The following is a 15,496-nucleotide window of genomic DNA, read 5'->3' as shown; positions in this document are numbered from 1 at the left end:
CAGGCCGTGTAGCGGGCAGACACCAGATTCTGTGAAGAGAGGGTACTCACTGAAGCTGATAACCAGTCCTGGGTCGGCATAGGTGGAGCGCGGACCGCTGCGTAGAGTGTCCGTGGAGTCCCTGCGGAGCGCCACGATAGGGACGAGAAGCCAGGAGGAACCCAGGCGGGTGAAGTACAGGATAGCGTGCCCCTTCATCCCGGAGCCCTCTACGAGGAGGGGTAAGACAATATAAAGGACTTACCGCTGGTGAAAATTGTGTTTGGGGAATATCCGTGATCACGCCGTCACACGGCGAACTGGATGTCCACTGAAAAACCCCGCAGGGGCCCCCACCTTCCTGTCTGCAAGGTGCCATGCCCCCTCTCTCCAGAGCCCTCTGGGGGAATGATAATGACAATAACACGACTTACCGCAGGTAAACGCCGTGTCTGGTTGCTGTCTGTGATCACTCAGCGACTCCAGTGTGGCATGCCCATTCTCACCGAGACCCCTTTTTGGAGAAGGGAATAAAGACGATGACAAGACTTACCGCTGGCAAACGTCGTGTCTGGCAGTTGACTGTGAGCACGCGGTAACTCAGCGAGCTCTGGATGTCGTCTGAGCACATCAAGGGTCCGCTCCAAATGAGTTAAGGGGGACCTGCGTGCATGTAGATAAGAGGGCTGTCCGTAGCCTTACGGCCTGACTCACCAATTCCAGCGGGCCTTTAGTCATGCGCCAAAACATCCAGGTCCTGCTCGGAGTCCAGCAGAGGTGGAAAGCCTGGGCCATCACCCGAGAGGTCGGAAGACTGCCGGAGAAAAGGCAGTCTGGACCTGGGGAATAAGGTGGAAAACAGGGGGGCCACAAAAGACGAGACCTGTCGGGTCCGCTTCTAGCATAGGGAAGGTCCCTGGTACGAGACTCACCTTCCCGAGGGGATTGCGCTAGACCTATGGAAGGTATAACCGAGTATTGGCCGGGGACGCAGCGCATGCGCGCGAAGCCGAGGGACGGCGGCGAGGGGATCTATGGCCTGAGACAGGGCATTAACCCGCCGGAGGGGACTAAACTAAAATCTCGAACTGGGAGCGCGATATAAAAAAGGGTGGAGCAAAACAAGTGCCCGAAAAGTACTGTAAGAGTTAAGGTGTAAAAACTCATGTATGTAAAATTTTTAATAAAAATCGACCTAAAATAAAAAATACCCACTAAAGAAAAGTGTGTTTTATTTTCTCCCCCGGAAAAAGAAGGTGATGCTGCGGCCTCAGTAAACCCAGACTAGTAGTCTGGAATAAACTCCCATTCTCTTTTTTTTTTTTTTTCTCTTTCTTTATTTAAAATGGACGCTGTGAGCGGGAAAAAAATATCCCCCACCCCCCAAGTGATGCCTGGAGCACGGCGGAGGGCGGGAACTGAGAGGCCGGCGTCCAATAGCGCCGTGCGGGAGGCGGGCCTGGGGACGCCGAGGACAGGGCCGAAGCCGGGGGCTAAATTTTTAAGGTGCCGGGGCGGGCAGAGGCCGCGCCGGCGGACCCGGCCGCAGGCGGCGGCGGAGAGGATCCTCGGCGCGCTGTGCGGCCTGGGCACGCCGAGGACCGGGCCTATGCAGAGGTACCGTCGCGGGCAGAGGTAGCGCCGGGGGACCCGACCGCAGGCGGCGGAGAGGATCCTCGGCGCGCTGTGCGGCCTGGGCACGCCGAGGACCGGGCCTACGCAGAGGTACCGTCGCGGGCAGAGGTAGCGCCGGGGGACCCGACCGCAGGCGGCGGCGGAGAGGATCCTCGGCGCGCTGTGCTGGATGCGGCCTGGGGGCCCGAGGACAGTGGCCGAGCCGCGGTGCCGTTGCGGGCAGAAGCAGCGCCGGCGGACCCGACCTCAGGAGCGGCGGCGTTTGAAGCTGTTAAAGGTACAGGGGCAGCGCCGGCGGACCCGGCCGCAAGCGGCGGCGGCGCAGCAGCGATGCGGGGCCGCCCGCAGTCGGCAGGGAGCTCCACGGACGCAGCGGGGGGAGTCCGGCGAGTAGGCCCAGACCGGGGCCTAAATTTCTGCAGCCGTCCGAGGGGGGAGAAGGTAGGGGTCCTACCTGATCCGCGGTGCGCTGTCCAGTGTGCAGGCTGAGACTCTGCACATGCTCCTGTGTGCTCCGCTCAGCGAAGGAATGGCTGCGGGCACCAGGAAGCAGGCTGAAGAAGGCGGGGAGTTGGACGCCATTGGGGTGGAAGCCCCTAAATGTAGCAGCGTTGCGGGCCCCATCCAAAAAATCCAGATGCGCTGCGGAGGTCCAGTCCCTGCTGTATGCCCCTTGCGACCCTTTGGGGTGGTACCGCAGGGTGAATAGGGGTGCCCAGGAAAGTTCAGCCCCGCGTGCCAACCGGGGAGTGGTACCGTGGAATTGGACGGGGGAGAGGGCCCGACGACTCAAGCCTCTGCGACCCAGGGGAGTGGTACCCACACGGGCTGCGAGAGCTGAGGTAGAGAAAAGATACCTGCAGAAAAAGAAAATTACCACAGATGAGAGCGACGAGCGTCGCCGAGAAAAAATGAAAAAAATAACGCAAAAATCAAGTGGCTGAAGGGGGCCCAGTCGGCCCACATCAGCCTCCTACGACACTAAGCAAAAAACTGATTGAGCCCGCCTCCGGCTCAGGGGTTATACTGCTGGGGAGGAGCTAACTTTTTCTGTTTACTTAGTGTCAGCCTCCTAGTGACAGCAGCATAACCCATGGTCCTGTGTCCCCCAATGAAACGACAGAGAAATACCAAAAGTCACTAGTGTTATGCACCTCATACTTTTCAAACGATTTTGCGCCAGAAAGCTGCTTGATCATATCGAGGTCTTAAGTCTCATTTGCAAATGGGTTCCAAAGTGCTTTTTATAAGTTTCGCTCCTATTAATGGATTGCAGTGGTGCTGATCAGTCATAGGCTGTCTTTGGTTTGTCAGAAAATGGAATTGGGTTCATATGTTTGTAGCAGTGATCACCTCAACCTCAGGGCACTTCAGTGTAGGGATGTGGGCCTGGCAGACGTCTGACTTTTCCAGCAGTCTTCAGACTGTGTTGGGTTTACCACCGGTGCACAGAGCGGGATTATCGTTTTCTTGCTGAGCTTCCACCCAGGCCTGGCCGTAAACCTCTTTCCATGGACAATGAAAGAACTTTGGGTGGAAGGTGTAGACCGGTTGTATAACATCTTTCGACAAAAACCATAGTGTTTCCGTATCTTCTTTTGTTCTCTAGGTGGAGCTCTTGCTGAGGGATTTCAGATAAGGTTCTTGGAGTTCCAGAAATTTGAAAAACTGTTTGAGGTAATATTTCACCCCTTAGTATAAAACCTTCCTATAATTGGGTCCATCGGCCATTCCTGCAGGTCCACCCTCAGTAAATAACCTAACCTTCGTAAACTAACCTTAGTAAATCACGTCTTGTGGCTCCTAGTTTTGGCTTGAATTGTCAATAGGAATTATTTACTTCTGTCATAATGGAAAGCTAATGTCTGCTCACTTTCTGGATCATTACAAGCATATTATTTTGTAGAGGGGGGAATGTCTGGAGCCTAGATGAGCCTGTGTATTTGTCATGTGCTTCCTGCGGTTACTAACCTCTCTCCTGTTCTAGTTCTTCCTCCTTGTCCGTTCCTTTCTAATCTAGCTCTAGCATTGTGTGCTAACCTTTCGACCTGTTGTTCATCATTGCTGACCCCTAGATTCACTTCTTTGGGGGACAATAACCAGTTTCATTTACTTTTCTGCTTTCTTAACCATTTCATTACATTTTTGTTTTTCCAGTGAGAATTCTGTGTTTGTAGTATTGTCTTTACACCTAAACAGGCTTTATACACTCCTCAGCATTGAAATTGCAACACCAAGAGGGAAGAGATGTGGAATTATGGCGATCACAGGGACGATAGACATGTTAATGGTATGCAAATGAGGAAAAATAAATGTTTTAAATTCTTAACATCTCAATTATTCAGTATGGCGTGAGCGACGGACACACAAATCTATGCACTTACAGCCTTGATTGCCATCAATGATTGTCTGAGGAATGTTCTGCTACGCTAAATGCACTTGAGCACACAAATCATCAATGTCTGGTGCTGCCATCTTCCTATACAAGTGCCAACAGTGACATCCCAGATGTGCTCGGTATGAGACAAGTCCTGAGATTCTGTAGGCCATGGTAGCACATTAAGGCCCTGTGTACACTTGCCGGATTTTGCCGCGGATTTCCTGCGGATTTGCTGCATGTTTTGCTGCAGAAAATGTTCATAACATCTCTGCAGTGAATCACCAGCAAATCCTATGGGGAAAAAAAATGCTGTGCTCACTATGCGGAATTTGACAGCTGCATGTTTTGCTGCGGGATTCCCGCAGCAAAAACAATTGCATGTCACTTCTTTTCCGCAGGTAGCTGCGGGATTTCACTCCATTGACTGTAATGTAATCGTGAAATCCCGCAGGGAATAACGCAGGCAGCAAATTCTGTACGGTTCACTGCGTTTTCCTAAGTTATTCCCTGCGGCATTTCGCGTTTTCGGGACATAATGTTCATCACTACCTGCGTCTTGCAGGGAAGTTATGTCATTATGACAGGAAGAGGAAGCCGTACAGAAAGTAAACACACATATATCAGACACCGACATATAGTAAAAACACATATCGCACTCACACACAGACATATAGAATACACATACAAATCAAACGTACATATAAAAAAACCCGCGGGCTCCGATGTATTTTTACCGTCCAGCCGAGGTAAACACACAGCAGCGGCCCGGTATTCTCAGGCTGGGGAGAGCGAGGGGCAGAGTTAATGCCCCCTCCCGCAGCCGAGAATATCAGCGGTGACAATCCAGGTAATGAGTTAAATGGCAGCGGATCGCTTCCATTTAAGTCCAGGCTTAATCATGGCAGCATCTATGAGACAGCTTACATGATTAACCTGTAAGTAAAGTGAATAAAAACACACACACACACACACACACACACACACACACACACACACACACACACCGAAAAATCCTTTATTTTAAATAAAACACAAAAAAGCCCCTTCTTTCACCCCTTTATTACACCCCTCCCAACACACAGCTCCGGCGTAATCCACCAAGGTCCCACGACGCTTGCATCCAGCCACGACTGACACACTGTACAGAATGCAGCCTCGTAACGAGCCTGCAGAGGTAACCACAGGTCATTTCTCACGGTCGGTAATGTGAACACACTACCGACCGTGAGAACTGCAGTGTCCTTACAGGAACTCTATCTATCCTTCTATCTATCCTTCTATCTATCCTTCTATCTATCCTTCTATCTATCCTTCTATCTATCCTTCTATCTATCCTTCTATCTATCCTTCTATCTATCCTTCTATCTCAGAAGGAAATGGGGTTTTTTTTTGTTGTTTTTTTCCAATGTGCTTTATTGCATTAAATGCATTAAAACACATGTACCAACCCGCGGAAAAACCGCACCAAAACGCAATAAAATGCATGCGGATTTCGGTGCGTTTTTTCCACAGGTGCAGTAATCTTTCAGTGCCTGCGGAATTTTCTTAACAAAATTCCTTTTTCCAGTGCCCACAGGGCCTTAGACCACACAAGCAGTTCACACAAGCAATGTGCGGCTTTTTTTTTTTTTTTTGTTATTGGCTCTTTGGACACTTGCCTCTTCCTAGCATTGGTTGGGGGCCAAATGGGCAATCTCCGGCTATCATTGTACCCAAAGCAAAAGTAGGACTCATTTCTGAAGAGGATAGACCTCTATTCCAGCCTCATTGCCTTCTTTCCCTACACCATGTTATCCTTTTGCGTATGGGGGGTGTTGGGTCAAAGGAAAACGATAGCTGGACGTCTGACTTGTAACCCAATGTGCAAATGCCATTCTTTGAATTTGATGAGACTACATTAGCAGCAGCACAAAAGGTCTTCACAAGTGAACTTCACACTAGTCCCACTCCCAGGATTTTGGTAAAGAATGGCATAATGTTTGGTAGTCCTCATTACAGGAACAGCTCAGTGTTACATTGATTTGGTGGTGGAACCAATGGTACAGCCAGTCTACACTGTCTCAGAAGCCATTTTTCCACATGATAATGCCATGCTGCATGTTACGCATGTTGCTGTGAGCCTGTATTGCCTAAACCTGTAAACGTGCTACCCTGGGCTGCTGCGTCACAAGACTTGTCTACAGGGGTGGATTAAGAGTAGCCATGGTCATCCCCCCCTTCCCCTTCAGCATAACATTATCACTCTGACGCTTTACAAAAGAGGCAATGGGAGCTCTCCTGGAGCTGCACTGCTGTTCTGTAGGCCAGCAGCAGAGCTCCAGGAAGGCTCCTAGCCAGGAGCCACAAGTATAGTGAGGACAATCTAATCATGGGGCCCTGGGTGGTAGTCTGGATTGACTTCATTTTAAACCACCTATGCTTTTCTCCCATCATGCAAATCCGGGACATCATTAGTTGGCAATTACAAAAGGAACTGCCAGCAGTGGACCTTGTTGATTTACTTCACCAAGTGCAGTCAGCATGGCAGAGTATTTCTCAGACAATCATTGATAACCTCACTGACATGACAAGGCGTGTAAGAGTGTGTATTTCTGTGTCGGAGCTCACACTCAGTATGGAGATGTTTTCAAAATGTTGTTTCCTTTTTTTCCTTTTTTTCACTATTTGCATGACACAAACAGGTCTATTGATCCTGTGATTTCCATAATTCCATGACTTCTTGGTGTACTAATTTCATTGTTGAGGGGTGGACATTACCTAGATCATTTTGTCATAAGGGTATGCTCACATTGCGATTGGGCCACATATCTGTGACTACATCGGGGCTTCTAAAACAGACCAGACAGAGCACATAATGACTTCTAGCTGCCTAATTAAAGTGACTATCTCTTTTGGCGGTTTTGCCTTAATCCCCTTTTTCTGGGCTTCAGACAGAAGCCCCCAACAAAGCCACTGATGTGTAACCCAAAAAACAATGTTAACTTTATGTGATCAGAATAAGAACTGAAATATCTAGATCTACTTAGTGTTGGGCACAGGGCAGCTCCGGGCACATGCTCCTCTTTCACACAGCAGTTCTCTTCTAGTTTTCTTCTCATCCTCAGTACAGGTCCTCTGTCACAAGTTTTCATTCTGAAGTGGAGCTGTCCAGAGCTTTCTATGAGAAAAGCTTCATAAGGTCTGATTACTTCCTGACCTATCAACAGAATCAATTTAAAGGGATCCCAATAGCAGATACATGCTGCCCGAACCACAGGCACTGGCTGTATGATTCCAGCCAGGTATGTTACACTCTGAAACCACTGCAGCAGGTCAAAGAAAAACTGGAACCAAGTTGCATGGGTGCCAAGTCACATAGGCTGGTCTCCAGTGGCTTCTCCTTGTGCGCTGCTCTGGAGTGACAATGTTGCCTATACACGCACACAGGGCGACACCTATCATTCACAAGCATTGGGTGGGGAGGAGCCGCCAGGGCCCACCTGTCCAACTTGTCACCCGTGTAGCTCCGTTCCTGACTGCTTTTAAAGTATGTTTTCACTAGCACACAGCAGCGTTTGAGTCAAACATGCCTAACTGGATACATGCAGCCAGTGTCTGATACATTTTGCCCGTTTCTATTACTTGGTGCTAGAAAAGTATGGGCCTTATTCCTGTTCCCTTATCAAAATTGCTGTTTATGCAAATACTGAGCTGTGCTACAAGCCAGATAATTGACGGCTGAGACATTTAACCTTGCCATGCATATTAAGTGTAGTTGGCCAAACCTTCCAACCTTCTTATGGGTGTAGGGGCCTCTTTTGGGACCCCTTCATTCTCCAGATGGGACTGGTAGTGTATTACCCCAGAGAGAACATGTAAACTCTTAGTCAAGCATTCATGTACATGGAGAAGAAGTGTATGGGGACCGTTTTAGGTCCTTTTGAACATATAAACTCGGCGTGAGAGAGGAGTCTGTAGAATTATCTGGATACCATGGGCATGAGCATGTATTCTAGTCTAAATAACAACCCGAGCATAGCTACTTACCATTAAATAGGTTTCCCCATGAAAGATCTTGGAAGAACAAACATTTGCACAATTAGATGGGTTTAAAAAAAAAAAAAAAAATGTTCCTGCGCTGAGATACGTGTCCCTGCTATGTACTGTGTAATGGATGTGTCTGGGCGTACAGGGACATGGTCTGAGGTATGATCAGACTATGTCCCTGTACAGTCACACTGACATTACACCGTACATGGCATGGGCACATTTTAAAGATTCTCAGCACAGGAACTTTTTTTTTTTTTTTTTTTTTTTTTTTTTTTTAAAACACATCCAATTGTGGAAATCATCTTCATTATTATTCCAATATCTTTTGAGTTAAAATCAGTTGTTTGTGGGAACCCCTTTAAATATGCAGAAGACTAAATTGCAAACAATGGCATCATCCAGACTGGTTTTCTGCACCCCGGTCTTGAACAGTGCTTTGGTGGAAGATGCACCAAATTCAATAGGCGATGTTAACCCCATGTTTAAGCTGTCAGGTACTCCAGCCAGGACCGGAGTACATCCATGTAGTAATTTGTGCCGTCAATTTATGAATAATATGCTGCTCACACTTGACAACACAAACGTTTCAAAACATTTAAGGAACTGGCATTAAAATGGCAAAAGTTGCCGGTCTGGGTAGGAGGTCAGGGATGATTGTTCTTAGTGGTTTTATATCTTGCATCATCTTATGCCTCGTTCATAAATTCATTTGTTTATTTATTCGTTCATTCATTCATCTTTTTGTATTAGCTCTGTTTTTCTCTTTTGTACGAACACACATTACTGTGCTATGCAGCGTAGGAGGGGACGTAAGCTTGCTGTTTCATCATTCTTCATGTTTCTGTTGGATTCTGCCATGTTTTCTTTGGTTTGAGCTTTATTTAAGCAGCAGCAAGTCCTTTCCTCGGGCATCGGCTGGTGCCATCTGCCTTTTGCTATTCCTGCCTTGGTTTGGATGGGATCACAGTAATGTGTTGTGACTTGGGCCCCACAGGAATGTATCTCGCAGTCAGCAGTGAAAACAAAGTTTGAGCAGCACACTATCAGAGCTAAGCAAATTACAGACACTGTAAAAGCTATAATGGATGCCATTAACGTGGAGGCTGCGGATAAAAGGTAGGCGTATCTGCTTTTCTATTCTCTGTATAGCACAAGGGGGTCTGAAGTACCAAACTAGGGACAGTCGTAAAAGGATGAGCTGATCAGCCAGCATTTGATACTGTGCCACGCCACATCCGCATGGGCAAGCACTTGGCAGATCAGATTTAATGTTGATAAATGTAGAGTAATGCACCTAGGACGGAGTAATCCTATAGCTGCATATACATTAAATGGAAGTAAACTCGGGACTACAGAACAGGAGAAGGACTTGGGTATTCTGGTTACATATAGGCTGAGCAGCAGTACTCAATGTCAAGCAGCAGCTGCTAAAGCAAACAAGATTTTAGGGTGTATAAAAAGATTAGATCCCGTGATCCCAACGTATTGTTACCCCTCTATAAATCACTTGTAAGGCCGCATCTGGAATATGGGATTCAGTTTTGGGCTCCACATTTAGAAATTATAGATATTGGAAACCTTATAGGTAGTTCAAAGGTGGCAATTAGATTATTGCATGTGATGGAATAATGAGGGGTTGGGCTTGGTCTAGCTTGGGAAAATTATACCTCAAAAGATATCTCTTACATTAGTATAAATACTTATGTGGTCAATACAAAGGACTGGCTTATGGTTTATTCCTTCCAGAGACCTTACAGAGTACCAAAGGGTATTTGTTATGTATGGCAGAAAGTTGGTTCTGATGTCAATATAGGAAAGGGTTCTTCACAGTTAGAGCAGACAGATTGTGGAATGCCCTACCACAAGAGATAGTAATGGCTGACACTATAACAGCTTTTATGTGCTTACCTAATGACTTGGTATTGAGGGTATAAATAATTTTCTTTGTCGCTCCATTGGGAGACCCAGACAATTGGGTGTATAGCTTCTGCCTCCGGAGGCCACACAAAGTATTACACTTTAAAAAGTGTAACCCCTCCCCTCTGCCTATACACCCTCCCGTGGATCACGGGCTCCTCAGTTTTATGCTTTGTGTGGAAGGAGGCACACATCCACTCATGCATTCTCATATTAGTTATGTCGGTTGGAAGAAAAGAGGTCCCCCACGGGGCCCCCGGCATGTTCCCTTCTCACCCCACTACGTCGGCGGTGTTGTTAAGGTTGAGGTACCCATTGCGGGTACAAAGGCCGGAGCCTCATGCCGTCTCCTTCACCATCCCTTAGCGGCTCTGGGAGAAGTGGGATCCTGAGCGGTCATCCATTTACTGGGACCGTGCTCCCTCCGCAGCCCCTGTGGGAATCTGCCGGACCGGAGTCTATTCAACCTCAGGGACCGGGCCCTGCAACTCTAAGGTACTCTGTGTCCCCATTGGGGACTGTGCAGGGAGCGCACCTTCTTCCTGGACGCTGCGGCAGCTGCTGAATTGAGAAGGCCGGCGGACTTCCGCGCCGACCGTGCCTGCTTGTCGGGTGCGGTCTCAAATTTAGTCCCCGGCTTCATCGCGGCCTAGTCGCAAAAATCCCGCCCCCGGGCCTGCCAGTCAGGGGTAAGGGCGGGACTGCCGACCTAACGTCGGATGTGAGGGCCGGAGCATCCTGTATGTTTCCTCCCCCCTCACTGATCACTGTGGGGACCCCAGATTCCCGCACTTTCCTGGCGCCGCCCACGGCTCCACTCCTCCCCTGAGAGCTCCGGCAGCCATTTTTTGGTATTCTGCCGGTGGAGGATTCTCAGTGAAGAGCTCTGCAGCTCCGGGGGACCTAAGGCAGGGAATCTGGAGGACACACACTCCGCTTTTTAGCGGTCGGTAAGACACACCGGTCACCCGGTGCTGGTCCCCCTAGGGTGCCGGAAACAGATACGTGTATATATATATATATATAATTTCTGTTCGGTCGGGCTGTATACCCTTTTTTTGCCCATATACCCTCAGTGATCATTCTAGGAGACAACAGCATGTCGTTCACAAGGAGCAAATCTGTTAAGGCACAGGGTTTTTTTGCGGCCTGTACCTCTTGTGGGGCTATGTTACCTGCGGGTTCCACCTACCCTCACTGTGAGCAATGCTCGACCCCTGTTTCGCTTGCTCAGCCGGAGCCTCGGTCACTAGTGGGCCCCTCGGATCATGTAGACCCCCCTGCTCCCCCTGTCCAGGCGGCAGGGACAGAGTTCGCCTCTTTTGCTGAGAAACTCTGAGTCACTTTCACAATCCATGGCTCAGTCTATGGACAAATGGTCTGCCAAGCTGCTAGAAGCTTTGCAGTCCAGACCGGTCCTTACACAGGCCCCGGCCCCTGTTGGATCGTCGCCTCCAGGCCCCTCTCGGTCCGCGCCGCAGCGCGCTCCCAGGTTGGGCCCTAGGTCTCACGTGGAGGACTCCTGCCCGGACCACAGTCCTAGACAGGCTAAGCGGGCTCGCTGGGAATCTTCCCCGACTTCTTCACGCTGCTCGGGTTCCCAGCTTGAGGACTCGCTGGAGGACGAGGCGGACATCGCAGCTCAGGGCTCTGACCCTGACGTCGCCCTTAACCTTGATACACCTGAAGGGGACGCCTTAGTGAATGATCTTATCTCGTCCATCAATCAGGTGTTGGATCTCTCTCCCCCGCCTCCTCCTGTAGAGGAGTCGGCGTCTCAGCAGGAGAAACACCAGTTTCGGTTCCCCAAACGTACACGTAGTGCGTTTTTCGATCACTCTAACTTCAGAGATGCTGTCCAGAAGCCCAGAGCGGTTCCGGACAAGCGCTTTACTAAGCGCCTCACTGACACGCGTTATCCCTTCCCCTCTGAAGTCGTTAAGGGTTGGGCTCAATGTCCCAAGGTGGATCCTCCAGTCTCTAGATTGGCGGCTAGATCTGTGGTATCGGTTGCAGATGGCTCATCGCTAAAGGATGCCACTGACAGGCAGATAGAGCTCCTGGTGAAGTCCATCTATGAAGCCACAGGCGCGTCTTTTGCCCCGGCCTTTGCAGCCGTGTGGGCACTCCAAGCTATCTCAGCTTGTCTGGCTGAGATTAATGCTGTCACACGTAATTCTGCTCCGCAAGTTGCGTCTTTGACTTCTCAAGCATCAGCTTTTTCTTCCTACGCCATGAACGCAGTCCTAGACTCTGCTAGCCGTACAGCTGTGGCATCCGCTAACTCTGTGGCAGTCCGCAGGGCCATGTGGCTGCGCGAATGGAAGGCAGACTCGGCCTCCAAGAGGTTCTTAACCGGTTTGCCATTTTCTGGCGACCGCTTGTTTGGCGAACGATTGGATGAGATTATTAAGGAATCCAAGGGAAAGGACTCCTCCTTACCCCAGTCCAAACCTAAGAGACCTCAGCAACGGAAAATACAATCGAGGTTTCGGTCCTTTCGTCCCTCCGCCAAGCCCCAATCCTCTTCGTCCAGCAGGCCGGAGAAGGGCCAGAGGAACTCCTATGCGTGGCGGTCCAAGTCACGCCCCCAAAAGGCCGCAGGAGGCACTGCCTCCAAGGCGGCCTCCTCATGACTCTCGGCATCCCCGAGCCGCATCCTCGGTCGGTGGCAGGCTCTCCCACTTTGGCGACGCCTGGTGGCCACATGTTCAAGACCGATGGGTGAGAGACATTCTGTCTCACGGTTACAGGATAGAGTTCAGCTCTCGTCCTCCGGCTCGTTTCTTCAGAACCTCTCCGCCCCCCGCTCAGGCCGACGCACTTTTTCAGGCAGTGGACGCTCTGAAGACAGAAGGAGTTGTGATCCCCGTTCCCCTTCAGGAACGTGGTCGCGGCTTTTACTCCAACTTGTTCGTGGTGCCAAAAAAGGACGGATCATTCCGTCCCGTTCTGGACCTCAAACTACTCAACAGACATGTGAGAACCAGACGGTTTCGGATGGAATCTCTCCGCTCGGTCATCGCCTCGATGTCACAAGGAGACTTCCTAGCATCGATCGACATCAAGGATGCTTATCTCCACGTGCCGATCACACCCGAACATCAACGCTTCTTGCGTTTCGCCATCGGGGACGAACACCTTCAGTTCGTGGCATTGCCTTTCGGCTTGGCGACAGCCCCACGGGTTTTCACCAAAGTCATGGCATCCGTTGTGGCGGTCCTACACTCTCAGGGCCACTCGGTGATTCCCTACTTAGACGATCTCCTAGTCAGGGCACCTTCTCGGGTGGCGTGTCAACACAGCCTTACCGTCGCTCTGGCGACTCTCCAGCAGTTCGGGTGGATCATCAACTTCCCGAAATCCAAGTTGACACCGACTCAATCACTGACTTACCTCGGGATGGAGTTTCATACACAGTCAGCGGTAGTCAAGCTACCGCGGGACAAACAGCTTTCTCTGCAGGCAGGGGTGCAATCACTTCTTCGGGGTCAGTCACACCCCTTAAGGCGCCTCATGCACTTCCTGGGGAAGATGGTGGCAGCGATGGAGGCAGTGCCGTTCGCGCAATTCCACCTGCGGCCACTCCAATGGGACATTCTCCGCAAATGGGACAGGAGGTCGGGTTCCCTCGACAGGAACGTCTCTCTTTCCCTTGCAACCAAGACGTCTCTTCAGTGGTGGCTCCTTCCCAATTCTCTATCGCAGGGAAAATCCTTCCTACCCCCAATCTGGGCTGTGGTCACCACGGACGCGAGCCTGTCAGGGTGGGGAGCGGTTTTTCTCCACCACAGGGCTCAGGGAACCTGGACTCCGATAGTCTTCCCTTCAGATCAATATTCTGGAGATAAGGGCAGTGTATCTAGCCCTATTGGCTTTCCATCGGTGGCTGGAGGGCAGGCAGATCCGTATCCAGTCGGACAACGCCACTGCCGTCGCATACATCAACCACCAAGGCGGCACTCGCAGTCGTCAAGCCTTTTAGGAAGTCCGGCGGATTCTGCAGTGGGTGGAAGCCTCAGCCTCCACCATCTCCGCAGCTCACATCCCGGGCGTAGAAAACTGGGAAGCAGATTTTCTCAGTCGTCAGGGCATGGATGCGGGGGAATGGTCTCTACACCCAGAAGTGTTTCGAGAGATCTGTCGTCGCTGGGGAACGCCGGACGTCGATCTCATGGCGTCACGGCACAACAACAAAGTCCCGGCATTCATGGCTCGGTCTCAGGATCACAGAGCTCTGGCGGCGGACGCGTTAGTTCAGGATTGGTCGCAGTTTCGACTGCCTTATGTGTTTCCTCCTCTGGCGATGCTTCCCAGAGTGTTACGCAAGATCAGGTCCGACTGCCGTCGCGCCATTCTCGTCGCTCCAGACTGGCAGAGGCGGTCGTGGTACCCGGATCTGTGGTATCTCACGGTGGGTCAACCGTGGGCGCTTCCAGACCGCCCAGACTTGCTGTCACAAGGCCCGTTTTTCCATCTGAATTCTGTGGCCCTCAACCTGACTGTGTGGCCATTGAGTCCTGGCTCCTAGCGTCTTCAGGGTTATCTCAGGATGTCATTGCCACCATGAGACAGGCCAGGAAACCAACGTCCGCCAAGATCTATTACAGGTCTTGGCAAATCTTCTTATCCTGGTGCTCTGATAACGGTTTTCCTCCATGGCCGTTTGCCTTACCCACTTTTCTTTCATTCCTTCAATCCGGAATGGACAAGGGTTTGTCACTCGGCTCTCTCAAGGGCCAAGTATCGGCGCTCTCCGTATTTTTTCAAAAGCGCCTAGCCAGGCTTCCGCAGGTCCGCACGTTCCTGCAGGGAGTTTTCCACATAGTCCCACCTTACAAGCGTCCGCTGGAACCCTGGGATCTTAACAGGGTGCTAACGGCTCTTCAGAAACCACCTTTCGAGCCGCTGCGGGATGTCTCTTTATCACATCTTTCGCAGAAGGTGGCCTTTTTAGTGGCAGTTACATCACTCCGGAGAGTGTCTGAGCTTGCAGCGCTGTCATGCAAAGCCCCCTTCCTGGTGTTTCACCAGGATAAGGTGGTTCTGCGTCCTGTCCCGGAATTTCTCCCTAAGGTGGTATCTCCTTTTCATCTCAATCAGGATATCTCCTTGCCTTCATTTTGCCCTAATCCAATTCACCAATGTGAAAAGGATTTGCACTCCTTGGATCTGGTTAGAGCACTCCGACTCTACGTGTCTCGCACGGCGCCCCTGCGTCGTTCAGATGCGCTCTTTGTCCTTGTCGCTGGCCAGCGTAAGGGTTCGCAGGCTTCCAAGTCAACCTTGGCTCGGTGGATCAAGGAACCGATTCTCGAAGCCTACCGTTCTTCTGGGCTTCCGCTTCCTTCAGGGCTGAAAGCCCATTCTACCAGAGCCGTGGGTGCGTCCTGGGCATTGCGGCACCAGGCTACGGCTCAGCAGGTGTGTCAGGCAGCTACGTGGTCTAGTCTGCACACTTTCACGAAACACTATCAAGTGCATACCTATGCTTCGGCAGATGCCAGTCTAGGTAGGCGAGTCCTTCAGGCGGCGGTTGCCCACCTGTAAGAGGGG

At 50.7% G+C, this 15,496-nt stretch overlaps 1 protein-coding gene across 4 annotated transcripts in view; it reads left to right on the top strand.

Moving 5' to 3' along the window:
• MFN1 (mitofusin 1) overlaps window positions 1-15,496 on the top strand; it is a 60,027-nt gene that overhangs the window by 36,514 nt on the left and 8,017 nt on the right. For all 4 annotated transcript variants that reach the window (XM_075340601.1, XM_075340602.1, XM_075340603.1 and 1 more), the window contains exons 9-10: window positions 3,224-3,291; window positions 9,018-9,139. In XM_075340601.1, coding sequence (XP_075196716.1) covers window positions 3,224-3,291; window positions 9,018-9,139 — 190 coding nt within the window. The remainder of the gene's footprint in view (window positions 1-3,223; window positions 3,292-9,017; window positions 9,140-15,496) is intronic.

Source organism: Anomaloglossus baeobatrachus, chromosome 3, assembly GCF_048569485.1.
Source record: "Anomaloglossus baeobatrachus isolate aAnoBae1 chromosome 3, aAnoBae1.hap1, whole genome shotgun sequence".
NCBI lineage: Eukaryota > Metazoa > Chordata > Amphibia > Anura > Aromobatidae > Anomaloglossus > Anomaloglossus baeobatrachus.
This window is presented reverse-complemented; position numbering and strand designations above follow the sequence as displayed.